A 14,723-nucleotide genomic window follows, 5' to 3' on the forward strand; every position below is an offset into this window, starting at 1 on the left:
TTACTTACTTTTTACAAAACTGAACCAAGAGTTTTTGATTCTTGAATGAAGCTGAGTTGAAGAAAGGACATCAACTTTTACCTAATTATGAAATTTACATTCTCAACAGTAAAATAATGTTTCAGAGTCCCAAACTGGGGACTGTCTAGGACAGTTGAATACTTACTAAATCTTCAGAAGAGCACAGCTAGAAGAAACCATGGAAATCATGGAGTCGCCATCTCCCTGTAGAATAGACAGTGTAAGCAAGACCCCAGGTAGGGAAAAGTAAGTACAGAAGATAAGTGGCAGAGATATGCTGACAGCTTGGTCTCCTAGCTGCTTAGTTAAGGGATGAGGACCTGTGTCCATGAATATAAGTAGATCCATTCATGTCTTTCAGGTGGCTCCTTCTCTGTCATGCTCTGTGCCTCTCCTTGTTGAAAGCTTCGGCCCATACCGTGGAGCTTAACAATATGTTTGGCCAGATTCAGTCACCTGGCTATCCAGACTCCTATCCAAGTGATTCAGAGGTGACTTGGAATATCACTGTCCCAGAGGGATTTCGGATCAAGCTTTACTTCATGCACTTCAACTTGGAATCCTCCTACCTTTGTGAATATGACTATGTGAAGGTGAGACCTCTGGTGTTCCCTAACTGAGCCAGGTTCTCTACTGGAGAATCTGCTGGGAGTTAGAGAAGCCTAGATGAATTAGATACTGTGCTTGCCACTTCCCCCACCCGGGGTAGCAGTCCAGTGAGGAAGACACACAAAGTTACAACATGATGAATGAAGGTTGGAGGTGGTATGTTAGGGGCTGGCTGAGTGGTAGTCCTAGAAAGGACCCCAAGAGAAACTGAGGCTGGAAAAGTATAACAGCCAAACGTCACCTCCCCTTTTTCTTTCTGTACTCAAAGTCTTTAATGCTTCCACTAACTTCTGCTCCAAGGTCACCTTTACAGGCAGAAAGAAAAGGGCAGAGACCCCAGAGTAAGCATAACCAGACTGAAGCACAGCCATAATTATGTCCAAAGCTGAGGCATTAGAAAGCATTGTCCGCTGCCCTAAGTAATGATCAAGTGCGGGAAAGGATTGAGTATGCATTAGTAGGCAGTAGGAAGTGAAATCAGAAGGTTGGATCGGGGTGAGATTCTGAAGGGTCTTGAATGTGATGCTAAGGAGTTTGGATTTTCTCTGCAAAGGGTGTGGGCAAGGTTGGGGGTCACCATCAGAGGTGGATGTAAAAATCATGTGAAAGAGGAGCAGGAAATGATTACAACATTAAAGCAATATTCCCTGGAATATTAGAATTTAGAGAGAATTTAGAATTTAGAGAGAACCCACAAACAATGGCATTGATGGGATCTTTGAAAGTGGGGCTGAGAAAGGTTGGAGTATTTCTGAGAGATCAAGTTCACTAAGGCTGTATCTGGCTCAAAAAGATGTGGAGGCCTAAGAACCTACTTTCTGAGCTCTCTCTGGCTTTCTGGAAAAGTTCTCATCAAACCACTTTAGAGTAGACTTTGTATATTTTTGGTATTAATGTGGTCTCTGTTCTCCACAGCCAGTAATTCAACAAGAGTTAACCTTGTATTAACCAGAATGTTTGATCAACAGCCAAGTAGTGAGTTTACAATATACTTTTATACTTGTAATCTCATTCAATCTTTAAAACAATCCTATAAGACAGGTACTACTACTGCCCTGCTTCACAGGCAAAGGAACAAACCCAAGAAGGTGAAGCTACAGCTAGTAAGTGGTGGGTCAATTTCCAAACCCATGTCTTCTGACTTTCAATCCCATGCTCTTTTGGCTACAGCAAACTGCTCTCAAGTTGCTCTCCACTGAGCCTCAGGATACTGCAGGGGCTTATAAGACTACTGTTGGGGAGAGGGGGGCTGGTAAGTGGGACTATGAACCCATAGTCATTTTAAATGTTGGGTATTGCTTCAAATATTTTATATGTTGGGTCTGCATCAAATATCTCATTTACAACAAAGTTTCTGTGACTAAAATCTTTCCCAAATTGGTGCTCTATGACAGAGTTTCTTAGCTTCGGCACTATTGATATTTTGAGCCAGATAGTTCTTTGCTGAGGAAAGCTGTTTTGAGAATTATAGGATTTTTGGCAGCATCCCTGGCTTCTACTCACTAGATCCCAATATCAGTCTCCCTCCAGTTGTGACAACCAAAAATATCTCTAGAAGTTGCCCATATCCCCAGAGGCATAGAATCTCCTAATTTGAAAACCACACATCAGTGGGGTGCTGTGCCTCTGTGAATGTCCTGTGCTGGGACTGTGAGAACTTAAAGATACAAAAGATCTTGTCCCTTACAAAGAGAGATGATCCTAGAAAAGTAGCCACTGCATAAGATGGAAAAGAGTAAAGACAACAAAAGACTGACGGATAAAGAATGAGATGAGAGGGGGCTGGCTGCTCTAGGAGATGATGTGGGTTGGCCATCTTGACTGACATATAGTTTCCATGAATTCATTAAAAATGGAGCCAAATTCTCTGAGTCACAAGGATCCAGCAAGGAATATTCACTAAGACTGTATGTGTTCATCATCATAAAGTGAAATTTCTGACAAACATGTTAGTTATGTCTTCCAGGATATAATCTAGCCTCTGCCAGAGCCAGACTCCAGGAGAAGATGCATTATGGGAAGGGGCCATTAGGTTAGCAGACTCCTTCAGCCTATTCCCCCAACTAATGCTGGTCATAAAACTGTGGCATTCTCAAATATTTGGATTAGAAAGTGGACTTAACCAGAAGGAAAACGACCAAACATTGGCTTAATACGACAGAAAGTTCCAAGATTTAAACAAGGCTAGAGGTGAACTTGTTAACTGCTTTCTTCTCTATTTTCAAACATGTCGACCACCTAGAATTTTTTTCAGTGAAAACACTTACTTTTATTAGTAGGCCTTAGACTATGGACATTACAGAATTTTTTTTCTTTAGCTGTAACAGTAACTTACTTTCACTATCCACCTCCCTTCCCCCACCTGAGGAATTCACTCTCAATTCATATACACTAAGCAATCATTTCTCACAAGTTTTCCTCCTGTTCAGACAGCTTCAAAGCTTGACCTTGTTAGGACTCCCTTCTAGAGATAATAAACACACAACAGAGGACTTAACTCATTCCTTTGTCCCTAATAAACTGAACCTCTGGCAAGGCAGATTAAGGAGCTGACATCAGCTGCATTTTGTAATGGAAAAAAAAAACAAGCTACTTTTCAAGGGCAATGATAGAATATGAAGATCTCTTCTGACACTAAATTAAGGACCCTGGCAAACACTCCACCCAAAACTTGGCCTTTCTGGCTGGAGAATATTTTAGAAACTGACAGTTTCTATCAGGAACAGTGAGATACCTTCATGAAAGCCCAGGCAGATGGAATTAGGGCCCTGGAAGGGTAGCATGGTACTGGATTCTTGCCTGGGATTCAGGAAATGCCTGAGCTAGTCCCTGATCTGTCACTAACTCCTGAATGAAGAAAATCTTAGAACATTCTCTCCACTCCAAATAAGATTGTGACCCCTGGGCACAGCAAAGAAGCAGGCTGCTACCTGAAGGGCCCTACAGTCCTTGCAACTCTGCTTCAGACACCTTTTCCCAATTCCTTTGGGCAAAGGGATTAACATATTGCGCAGGGAAGGCAAGATGTATCTCTCTGCTTCTGCTGACTCCCTTCCAGAATGCCATCCCAGCATAGGCATCAGCCTCCCTGAAGTGGTTCCAGCAGCCATGGGGCCTGAGCAGGCCTCCCTCCTTGGGACGCTGCCTCTTGGTTGGCTGACCAGGGGTCTCACGTCGAGATGGGCCCTGCGCTCCTGTCCACAAGCCCCTGGTGAGGTTCCTTCCCCGGAGTCACGAATTCACAGAATGTCAAGCTGTTAACGACCCTCCGGAGACCCATCTAATCCCACATAGCTGTGGTTAGTATTGTTTTTCAGGCATTTTCTCCCAGTTTTCTTCAAACAAATTCTCTGGTAGACCAAGAGAGAAAAGAGAAGAGCGGCTAGCAGGTCAAAGGTGGCTCTGAAACTCATTCAGCGCCCTCACTCATCCTCCTTAGCACCCTGAAGGTCCTACCTTAGAGGATTTACAGCTTGAGTATTGCTCTAGTCCCTGCTGCACAGAAGAGGGGCCTGGAGCTCAGAATTCAGGCACAAGACTAGTCCTCTGACCTCTGAACTCCTGAGCCCAGAAGCCTTCCGCATACTGTTGAAACCCATTCACTTTTTCTAATTGCCCCCCCTCTCTGTCCCCAGAATATGTGCCTTTCCTGGCTGTGATTGAGAGCAGGAATAAAGCAGGCACATGCCATGTCATTCCCGGATAAGTCAACATCCTTCTCCAAAATTCCGTTTTCTCATCTGCTCCATGAGGGGGTGACATGAGATGATCCCTTAAGTCCCTTAAATTCCTGGACTCTAATCCTAATCCTCCTGCCAGAACTGCCCAGATGACCCCACCAAACCCTCATTATCCTAGTTAGGATAATGCCAGAAACGGGTAATAATATGTTACAACATCCACTTCTCCGAGTTCCGTGGCCCACAAGCATTCCAATAAGAGCCTACCATCTGCTGGGGATGCCTTAGTGACATGTCATTCACAGAAAACTTGCAAACACACCAGGCCACCACTGTCCTTTCCCAAGCAACTTTAAATATCACTGATTTCCGTCTGATGGGCTAGGAGCCCCTATTTTGAGGTATTTTTCACTCTGTGACTGAATTCCCCTGGCAGGCCGAGGAGTAGATTTAAAGCATCCTCCAGCTCACAGGGAGCCTTTCTGGCCCTTCCCACCCCGGCCCATTGGAGTGACAATGATGGAAGTGCTGACTCTGTAGTTTAATAGCTTGAGGAAGAGCAGGACCCCAAGGCTGTAGTCCGGATGCTCTCATTTTATGAAAATTCCTCTCCGGCCTGATTTACCGCAGTCTTGGGGCTTCAAGGCGTGTGCACATCTCCACGACAGCATCTGCTGCTTTGGAATGTGGCTGCAATGTGTGGGCTCCTGGAGCACCCAGATGAGGCCCTGGTGAACGCTGTGGCCGAGGGACAGAGCACGGACGCTGGCTGGGGAGTCGGAAGGGCTGGTGTCTTGGGGTCATTCTCCACTAATGAACCTTGGGTAGGAGAATATTTCTGGAGGGGACTCCACTTCCTCCTCTCGCAAATACAGGAAGTTGAAGCCCACGGTCTCCCAAGACACCCTAGCCCTGATATTCTGTGCATCTGAGACCTCAGAAATCACAGTTCAACTCTACGACCAGCATGATCAAAGCCTAGGGAAGGACAGTTCATGGGTCAGGGCCACACTGGGACCAGAATTTACATCTCAGGACTCTCAGTCTTTTCTTCTTTAAAAAAAAAAAATTTAAATGACAGGGAAGTCCCATCTGGGGGTGCTTAGGTTTTTAACATAATGTAAATGCAAATAAATGCAATGTGAGGCAAACGTTGCCTGTTNGTCAGGGCCACACTGGGACCAGAATTTACATCTCAGGACTCTCAGTCTTTTCTTCTTTAAAAAAAAAAAATTAAATGACAGGAAGTCCCATCTTGGGGGTGCTTAGGTTTTTAACATAATGTAAATGCAAATAAATGCAACGTGAGGCAAATGTTGCCTGTCGTCAAACTTACTCAGTCTCTTCAATATAATAGAGCACTGTCTTTTAGTATGTCCAGAAGGGCCTTTTTCCCTAGGAATATAGCAAATTAGTTCCTTTGGTTGGGCATCAGATGAAGTGGTGACTAGAAAGGGGTCCCAAAGCCACAGTCATGGAAAGACGTACTGAGGAAGCAGAAAGTACTGAGGAATCCCACAGTCACACACACCCTATCTTCGAGGTCATTTCACAACGTCTTTTCACTGGAAAAAGAGACAATAAAAACATGCATCTGGCTTTGATTCTCTCTCTCTCTCACTGAGTGCGCAGAGCTGCTCCTGCAATGTCACACTCCTTCTCCTGGCAGCCACTATCCTTGACCTACGCAGCATTTCCTCCGTGCTGCCTCCTGTTGGCACCTTCGTTCCAATTCTTATCCCTCTCACCTAGTCTATTGCAATTATCTCCTAAACGTCTACCAGCTGTCAGTCCGTCCCCATCCAGTCCACCCTCTAGAGGCACATGTCCAGAGAGATCTTCTTGAAACATTTCTTTGATTATGACACTCTCACATCCTTCAAGGGCTCCCTGATGTCTGTGGAATGAAGTCCAAGAATCCCAGTGAGAACCTAATGGAAGCTGGACACTGCAGCAAAGACAGGGCCCACGAACATGAACGAGAGAGTACCAGCCCTCAAGGAATTTGCAATTTCATAGTATGTCATGAGACAAATATCTAATTAAGAAATTAAAGCCATACAAAGTAACACAGAGGGTGTGAGGCAGTCTATAAGATAGGGAGGTCATTTCTGGGTGTTCAGAGATAAGTCTTGAAGCATAAATAGGAGTTCAGGGTGCAATTCCTTTGCTTCTCGATCTCCCTCAGCATCAGTTTTATCATTAGTACAAAAAAGAAAAAGAAGCAGCAGCTCATAATGACATGGTACCCTCCTCACAGGTTGTGGGCGGATTTTTTTTTTTAAGATTTTATTTATTTATTTGACAGAGAGAGAGAGAGAGAGAGAACACAAGCAGGGGGAGCGGCAGAGGGAGAGGGAGAAGCAGGAAGCCCGCTGAGTAAGGAGCCCAATGTGGGGCTCGATCCCAGGACCCCAGGATCGTGACCTGAGCTGAAAGCAGACGCTTCACCAACTGAGCCACCCAGGCGCCCCTGTGGGAGGATTTGAATGAAATGCTGGCTGCAAGAGGCAAGCATGCCTAATGTTTCGGTTCCAGAATCAGGCTTTAGAGCCAGTCGGACCTAGGGTAGGTCCTGCCTCCACCTCTTACTGTAAAATGAGGATAATAATCATAATAATGCCTATCTTGTGGGCTTATTGCCAAAAGAGGCAAATGTTTTCATGACCTATGTCCAGCACGTATGTAATTCACTCAACAGTACTGTTCAAGCGGTAATGATGGCGGCCATGTGAGTTATAAAGGGCCGGTTGCTGTCACCAGGTGCTCAATGAACATCATTTTTCTCATCTGCTCTGACTGTACCACTAACTGGCTATCTATGACCTTGCTCATGTCACTCAGTATTTTCAGGCAATTTATGGAAAAGCACTTTGAAAGGACCGATCAGATGCAAGAGGTTATTTCTCCTGTGTGTTTACCTTGAAGTAACACACATTCATAGAAGTTTCTAATTTACTGCCATATTTGATTCTTGAGGAATAGGAAGAGCAGGGATGGTTGCAGATAATTTACAACAAAAGAAACAGCACAGGGGTGCCTGGGTGGCTCAGTCAGTTAAGCATCCAGCTTTTGATCTCAGCTCAGGTCTTGATCTCAGGGTTTTGAGTTCAAGTCCAACGTGGGGCATGGAACCTATTTAAAAAAAAAGAAGAAGAAGAAAAGAAAAAAGAAACAGCACAAAGAAGCTGAGTGGATTTGTCTAGGGTCTACAGAAAGCCAGTTCTCAGCCCCTGCTCTGCTTACGCCCAAGTCATAATTTTATCTCTCCACTTAGTCCCTCTCTGTTAGAACAGGTTTGTTCTGGAGGAGACCTCGGTATGCTTCCTGGCTATGTATTATTCCTAAGGCAACACTGCCCGTCAGGGTAATTTAGTAAAATGTGTAAAACAGAAGGTCCTTGAGGGTCCTTGTGTTGTCTAGATTTTGTTAAAGAAAGTTCTGTTTTGTCCTCACTTTGACAGGAGATATATTTTACAAAAATAACAAGAAATGGAGAGTGAGCGGTGAGGAATGAGAGTGCTTGATTTATCTGTTGGTGGCACACAAGCCCTCACGGTGCACTCCAGCTTGTTCTACGAGACCATCCGCCCCGGAAGCTCAGGGCAGCTAGCACAGTCTTGGGGCAGAGCAGGAAAAGGCCTCTGTCTCCCGGCAGAGAGCATAAGGAAGGGGCTCTGGTCTAGAAGTCAGCTGCTGAGATGCTGGACAAGTGAGCTCCCTGCTCTGGACCTCAGTTTCTCCATCTGCCCAGGGAGGAAAGTGGACTTGCTGGCCTCTCCAAGCCCTTCCAGTTCTGACGGCCTACAACTCCCAGTCCAGTGCTCCCTCTCCAGGCCTCATTGGGTCAGTCTGCATCCTGCTGTAGTATTGAGAGATAAGTCCCTCCCAGGGCCCTGCTCCAAGACTGCCTCCCCTGACCCCCAGGCTCCTAACTTCTGTGCAGTGCTCTGTGTTTACTCAGAACATGCCCTCGACCTTCAGGCTGTGGCTGACCCCAACGACTGCAGCAGCTCTGCTAATTCTCTGGGAGGAGACAGGCGGCCTTGGCCCCTGAAGGAAAGGAGAAAAGGAGAGATGTTTCTCATGAATTTCAGCTGTAGTCCCTAAGGGGGATTCTTCCACTCCTGAGATAGCGGGTTCCGATTCCAGCCACACAGAGATCAGAAAGTGGAAATGAGCTTCAGAAAAGTGTGACCAAAGCTCATTTTAGGCAGAAAGTGCAAACAGCACAGGCTCTGGGTGTTGGAAAACAGAAGGAAGGTTCCAGTTTTGGGGCAGAGCACACGGGTGAGCTCAGATGAGTGTGAAGTGGGAGTGCTCTGGGGTGCCCATGCACCTGGTGTGCAAATCTGCATGCTTACGTGGACTCAGGCTGCTCTCTGATAGACCTCGGTAAAAAGCAGAGCTTGAATTTCCTTTGGTGTGCTCGTAAAGGGAAAAGGTAGAGAATGGGAGGTATTCATTTATTCACTCATTCAGCAAATATTTATTGAATGCCTACTATTTACTAGAGCTTAGGGTATAGCAGTAATTAAAACGTGCAGAAATCCCTGCCAGCAGGATGCTTATGTTGCACTGGGGGAAACATAAGAAACACTAAATATAATCCACACATAACATACACTGTGAGTAGTGAGGCGGTAGGCAAAGAAATGCAATAGAGCAGGATACAGAGGGACTGCGTGAGGGCTTTGATTTAAATATGCTGGTCAGGGTAGTCCTCATTGACAGTGTGACACTTGAGCAGAGACTTGAAAAAGTTGAGGAAGTGAGCCAGGTGGCTTTCTGGGGAAAACCCTTCCAACCAGAGGGAACAGCCGTGGCAAAGACCCTGAGATGGGCAAGTGGCTAGTGTGTCTGAAGAGCAGTAAGGACAGCAGTGTGACTGGAGCAGGAGGGACAGGGATGAGAAGTGGAGACAGAGAGGTGCAGGTAGGGAGCAGAAAGGAGGGCCAGATCACCGGGAGGCTGGGAGTTAAGACCCCTGCTCAGGGCTGACAGGCAGTGAAGACAGACTTCACAAGCTCTTTCCATGCTAGTGTTTACAAGCTCTTTCCATGCTAGTGTTTCATGACCTCTTGACTCTGAGAGGACAGTATTATATACAGTCCCCACCTGCGATGTTTGTGAACACTGAGGCCTGAAGACGGTGGGGTGCTTGTCAATGATTAACGAGTGGCTCTGGGACCAGGGAGGAGACGAGAAGCATGGCAGCACACCACTCACCATGCAGATACACTAGACGTTAATGACCTTGAAAGCAGAGGTAATAGTCAAATGCTAAAAATAGGAGGGGATGAGTTTTCGTATAATTTGTCTTTAATATAATTTATAATTTGTCTTTAATATAAGTTAATAAATTGCAACTTTATGAAACCTAATTGCAAATGATGGCTGCGTTTAACAACAGGGTCGCAAAATCCCTGAAAATTTGACAGTTTGCTCTTATAAACAGGTCCGGGCCAGCTCCAGCAGATTCCTGCCTGGGGCAGTGCAAGCGACCCAGGACCTAGGAGGGCAGAGCCGGAGCTGGAACCCAGGGCATCCGATCCTTATTCCAGTGCTTTGTGAGGGTTTCCACGTGAAGATCTAAGGATGTTCATTTGGGCTGGGGCCAGACAGGGGCCTTGGCAGTGGCAGGGGAATGCTCCAGCTCACACATTCCTGGGAACTCTGCCTGGAGACACTGGCCCATGGCAGGTCCCCACACAGCACTGGGCTCTTACTCAATCGCTGCTTTGACCTCCGTCCCGACTGTGACATACCTTGAGCCTGGCTGCCTTCTCTGCAGAAGAACACAGCGCTGCTGTGTTTTCTTGTCCTTGGACTGTTTTCCAGCCCTGAACAGTTTGAGGCCCAGCCTCCCAGTCCCAGAGGGGATTTGCATGTGAATGAGCTTGGCCCTGAAGTCCCAGAAGGCAAGGGGTGGGGAGTCTTTCACAAGCCAGAGAGAGTGAATCCTTCCTGGCCCTCCTGCCCAGCCACTGTTCCCAGACTCTCCCGCCTACCCCCTCCCAGCCCTGCTCCCGCTGGGACGGTGGGCACTGCCAGTTTCCCACCTGCGGGATGCCCGCTTCCCAGGCTCTCAGAGACCCCTCCCTGTCTGCCCTCTTTTTCTCCCCATGCTCCTGCTGCCTGGAGACCATCCCCTTTTCTGTCCAGAGCCCTCCTTGCAAAAGGGCACTCCTTCCCAGGAGCAGTGGGAGTCCTGGACTCCAAGGACCTGCCAGCCATGGCTCAGGCCCCATACTGTTAATGGTGTCTAGCATTTGCATGGACACAGTACCTTCTTAGGGGTTCGCCCCTGCTCTGTGAGGAGCTTTTTTGCACTGATTAGTGCGTAAGTAAGAACACTGTACTGGGACGATCGTTAACACCTGGGCCCTGAGCCTGGTTCTGCCATTGACTGTGCCATGTGACTTTGAGCCAATTACCTCATTTCTCTGAGTCTTATTTTGCCCATCTAAGAAAGGAAAGAGATCAACTCGATAGTCTTTCATATCCTTTCTATCTCTGACCTTCTATGGTTCTCTGATTCCAGTTACTGTACCAGGGCTGGAAGTCAGGCCATCAGGATTTTGCCTCAGGGCTGCCACTCCTAGGCTGTGTTCCTTTGGGGACTCCTGTCACCTCTCTGGGCCCAGCTTCACAATGTCTGCCTGAAATGCATTCTTTGTAAGACTGCTATCAGAAGCAAATATAATAAAGAAGGTGAACGTACCTGTCTGCTGGAAAGTTCCACGCAGAGGAGGGAGATGACTACTACTAGTATTACTATTATTACTAGCTTTACACCCAATGTCTTGGCCAAAATCGAAGCATCAACCTCCACCCCCTCTCAAATGAGGTCATCTTGAGTCTTAGACCCACCAACTGTGCTGTTTTTATCTCCATGGCTCTCAAGAGCTTCCAGAATGCAGTACACGACACGCACGTGCACACACATCTCCTTTTCCCTTAGTCCCAGGCTCTTGTCTGGAATCCAGTAACTTTAATTTGCTCTTTCTCGTGATCTTTAACTGAAATCTGGGCAAGTGGGTGAAGTAGCAAGATTGGGCTGTGGAGCCCTGGCCCAGTCCCTGGAGGTGATGGACTTACCGAGAGGGTAACCCCGGGGAGCACAGAGCCCTCTCCTGTGCATTAGGAGTCCTGAGCCCAGGGCTGTGAGTGAATCGCTGGCCTAATTTCACACATCTAGAGCAATCCTTTGAAATGCAGGGAAGTGAGGAGATTCCTGGACTTATATTCTCTTGTGGGATAGAAACTTTGAGAGCTCCTTCCCACTCCTCTGTGGAATCAGTATGATACCCTCTGCCTGTCACCCACCTCCTGGGATTGCCAGGAGGCTCCTCAGAGGGCCAGAGGAACCTAAGACAGATGCCACCTGCCCAGATGAAGTGGCCAGACTGTGAGGGCCCTCACGGTTCCCCGTCTGCGCCACCCGCCTGGGCTCTGGGGTCCTCACAGGAAAGGAAGTCTGTGCTGATGGCTTCAGTGAGACTGGGAATGAAGGAGTGGAACCCAGAAACCAGAGGGGATCCAGGGACAGTTCCAGTCTCATTGTTCTTCACACCGGGAAATGACCCACGCCCGCCTTGCCGGGAGTACAGAAGTGGGTCATCTTGGATGACGGGATCTTGGCAGTCTTGCTCTTCTCGCTGAGGTACCGAGTGCTCACTAGACAAGCCAGGGGCCCCTCTAAGTGATTTATATGTATTAGTTTGTGTCATGTTCACAACGGTTCTGTGATATTAACACTATGGCTGTCACTGTGTGGCAGACGAGGAAACCTACATCCAGAGGGTATTTGTGTCCTAGGGCTGCCATCTCACAGTACCACAGACGAGGCGGCTTATAACAGGAATGTCTTCTCTCACAGTTCTGGAGGCCCAAGTCTCATATCAAAGCATCAGCAGGGCTGTGCTCTGAAGGCTCAGAAGCCTCGAGGGAAGAATCCTTCCTTGCCCCTTCTAGCTTTCCCACGGTTGTTCGCAATCCTTAGGATTCCCCAGTGTGTGACAGCAAGTCTTCAATCTCTGTCTCTGCCTTCACACTTTGCTCTATGTGTGTCTCTGTGAACAAATGTCCCACTTGTAAGTACACCAGTCACTGGGTTAGAGTCCCCCCTAAGCCAGCATGACGTCATCTTACCTAGATTACAGCTGCAAGGACCTCTTTCCAGAGAAGGTGGAGTCAAATCCAAGGATTAAGACTTGACTATATCCTTCAGGGAGGGAGGACACAATTCAACCTACAACACGGAGAGCGTAAGTGATTTTCCCAGCATCTGACAATTGGTGAAGACTCACATGTGACTCATGTAAAGATGAGGTCCCTCATGAGCCAGTCTCTGTAAGGGGTTACATTAAAAAACAGAAAACTTTAAAAATTCAAAGCAATTCACGATTCATCTCACCCTCTTGAGAAACCAAAACAGAGCAGAGATGTTCTTAGCACAGTCTTAAATGCCCATTCCCTCCCACCAATCTCTCTCTATCTCTCTCTCTCACACACACACGTAATCTCTCTCTCTCTTTCTCCCTCCTCTTCTTTCCCACAAAGTCTTCATGAACTCCACTCTAAGAGACTCATCTGTCTCCCCTCATCCATCCATTTACACCCCCATCCACTGACTCCTCCTTGGACCTCACAATCGCAAAGACAATTTCCTGACAGGAGACCCTCCTTGCCATGCCCTGCCATATGTGAATTTTTTTTTTTAAGATTTTATTTATTTGACAGAGAGAGAGACAGCAAAAGAGGGAACACAAGCAGGGGGAGTGGGAGAGGAAGAGGCAGGCTTCCCAGCGGAGCAGGGAGCCCCATGCGAGGCTCGATCTCAAGACCCTGGGATCATGATCTGAGCCAAAGGCAGACACTTAACAACTGAGCCACCCAGGTGCCCCTGCCATATGTGAATTTTAGTTATTCTGAATGTCTTCACTGTTTTATACAAATTTCATTTTTCACCATATTATTTGTGTGGAATTAAAGCAAATATCTTCATGTCTTTTTCAGCTCTGGTAGGACCCAAAGGCTAGAAGAAAAGGTTAGGAGGTGACAGAGTGATGAGGAGTCCCCATACCACAGACTCAGGTGGTTATGAGAGACAGAGGGTCTGCAAACCGAACTTGAACTTCCAGGCTGTGTTAGTTGCCCCTCCTGTGTGTCCCCTGTTTGTTGACCTAAACTAACTGAGTTTATTCCATTGACAGAAGCTAGAGAGAAGTAGTTGTGGGCCCAGGTTTCTTTTAAAAATACTTTTAAAATATAAAAACAGAGAAAAAAGAAAAATTGCCTGTAGTTCAACTAGCCATTGTTAATAGTTTGCTTTAATTCCTTCTCTTTTTTATTTTCAATGCACACATTGAACATAGTTGTAATTTCACCGTGAATATGGCCTTTTTTCCTTTCTTGCTTAATATAACGTACTAAGAAAGTTTCCAGATCGTTGTAAATTTTCCATTAATGTGATAAGTAATGGCTGCCTAATATTTACAATGTTAAGGCTAATTTAACTGTTCTCCCTAGAATTGGGTGTTTACATTGTTTCTGGTTTTCTATCATTATACATGACTGCTATACACATCTTTGTTCACAAAAGTTTTTCCACACTTGGAATATCTTCCCCTAAGTTATATTCTCAGAGAGGGGTCTAAGAGAGAATTTTCTAAGTTGAGGATAATGCAAATGGCCTGATCTATCTTGGAAGTTAGTGAGTGTCTCATCTTTGCAAATGATTGTGAAAAGGTGGCATGATTTTTTGATAAGGGTGCGGTAGAAAGATAAGAAGTTAGACTAAGTAAGTTTCTAGGCCTCGAGAACCCATGAGATTGAAATTCTCCAAGTGTCAGTTCAAAATGTCAGCCTTTCCCTTTGTCACAAATTGATTCCTACACCCCATAGCATATCTATTGCTGTTTAACCAACCACTCTATTACTTAGTAGCTAAAACAACATCCATTTTATTTGCTCAGATCCTGTGGTCAGAAGTTTGGACTGGGCTCAGCAGGATGGTCCTTTGGCTGGATTTGCCTGAGGCCATTCCAGTGGAGGCTTGACTGAAGCTAGAAGGTCCAGGATGGCCTCACTCACTTGTCTGGCAGTTGGTGGTAGCTGTCAGAGGGTTGGTCGAGAGACCTCGATTGGAACGATTCATCTCTGTCCTATACGACCTTCACTTCTCCAGTAGGCCTGGCAGGACTTCCTCACGTGGAGGCCCCAGGGCAATATACCGCATGGGAAAGAGCTACGAGGCCCCCTATTGCCTGAAAGAGCTACCGGGCCCCTTGGAAGTGGCCCCTATCTCCCCAAATCATATGCCTTTTGTCAAAGTAAGTCACAAGGCTTGCACACTGAAGACCTACTTCTTCCTGAAGTACCTTGCCAAGTACAGCTGGAAATATACTG

The 14,723-nt window shown here is 46.5% G+C and overlaps 1 protein-coding gene across 2 annotated transcripts in view; it reads left to right on the plus strand.

Annotated features, from left to right (window-relative positions):
- The window catches only part of MASP1 (mannan binding lectin serine peptidase 1), a 74,117-nt gene that overhangs the window by 7,595 nt on the left and 51,799 nt on the right, over positions 1-14,723 (plus strand). For both annotated transcript variants that reach the window (XM_034661361.1, XM_011219191.3), the window contains exon 2: positions 383-614. In XM_034661361.1, coding sequence (XP_034517252.1) covers positions 383-614 — 232 coding nt within the window. The remainder of the gene's footprint in view (positions 1-382; positions 615-14,723) is intronic.

This window comes from Ailuropoda melanoleuca, chromosome 1 (genome assembly GCF_002007445.2).
Source record: "Ailuropoda melanoleuca isolate Jingjing chromosome 1, ASM200744v2, whole genome shotgun sequence".
Taxonomy (NCBI): Eukaryota; Metazoa; Chordata; class Mammalia; order Carnivora; family Ursidae; genus Ailuropoda; species Ailuropoda melanoleuca.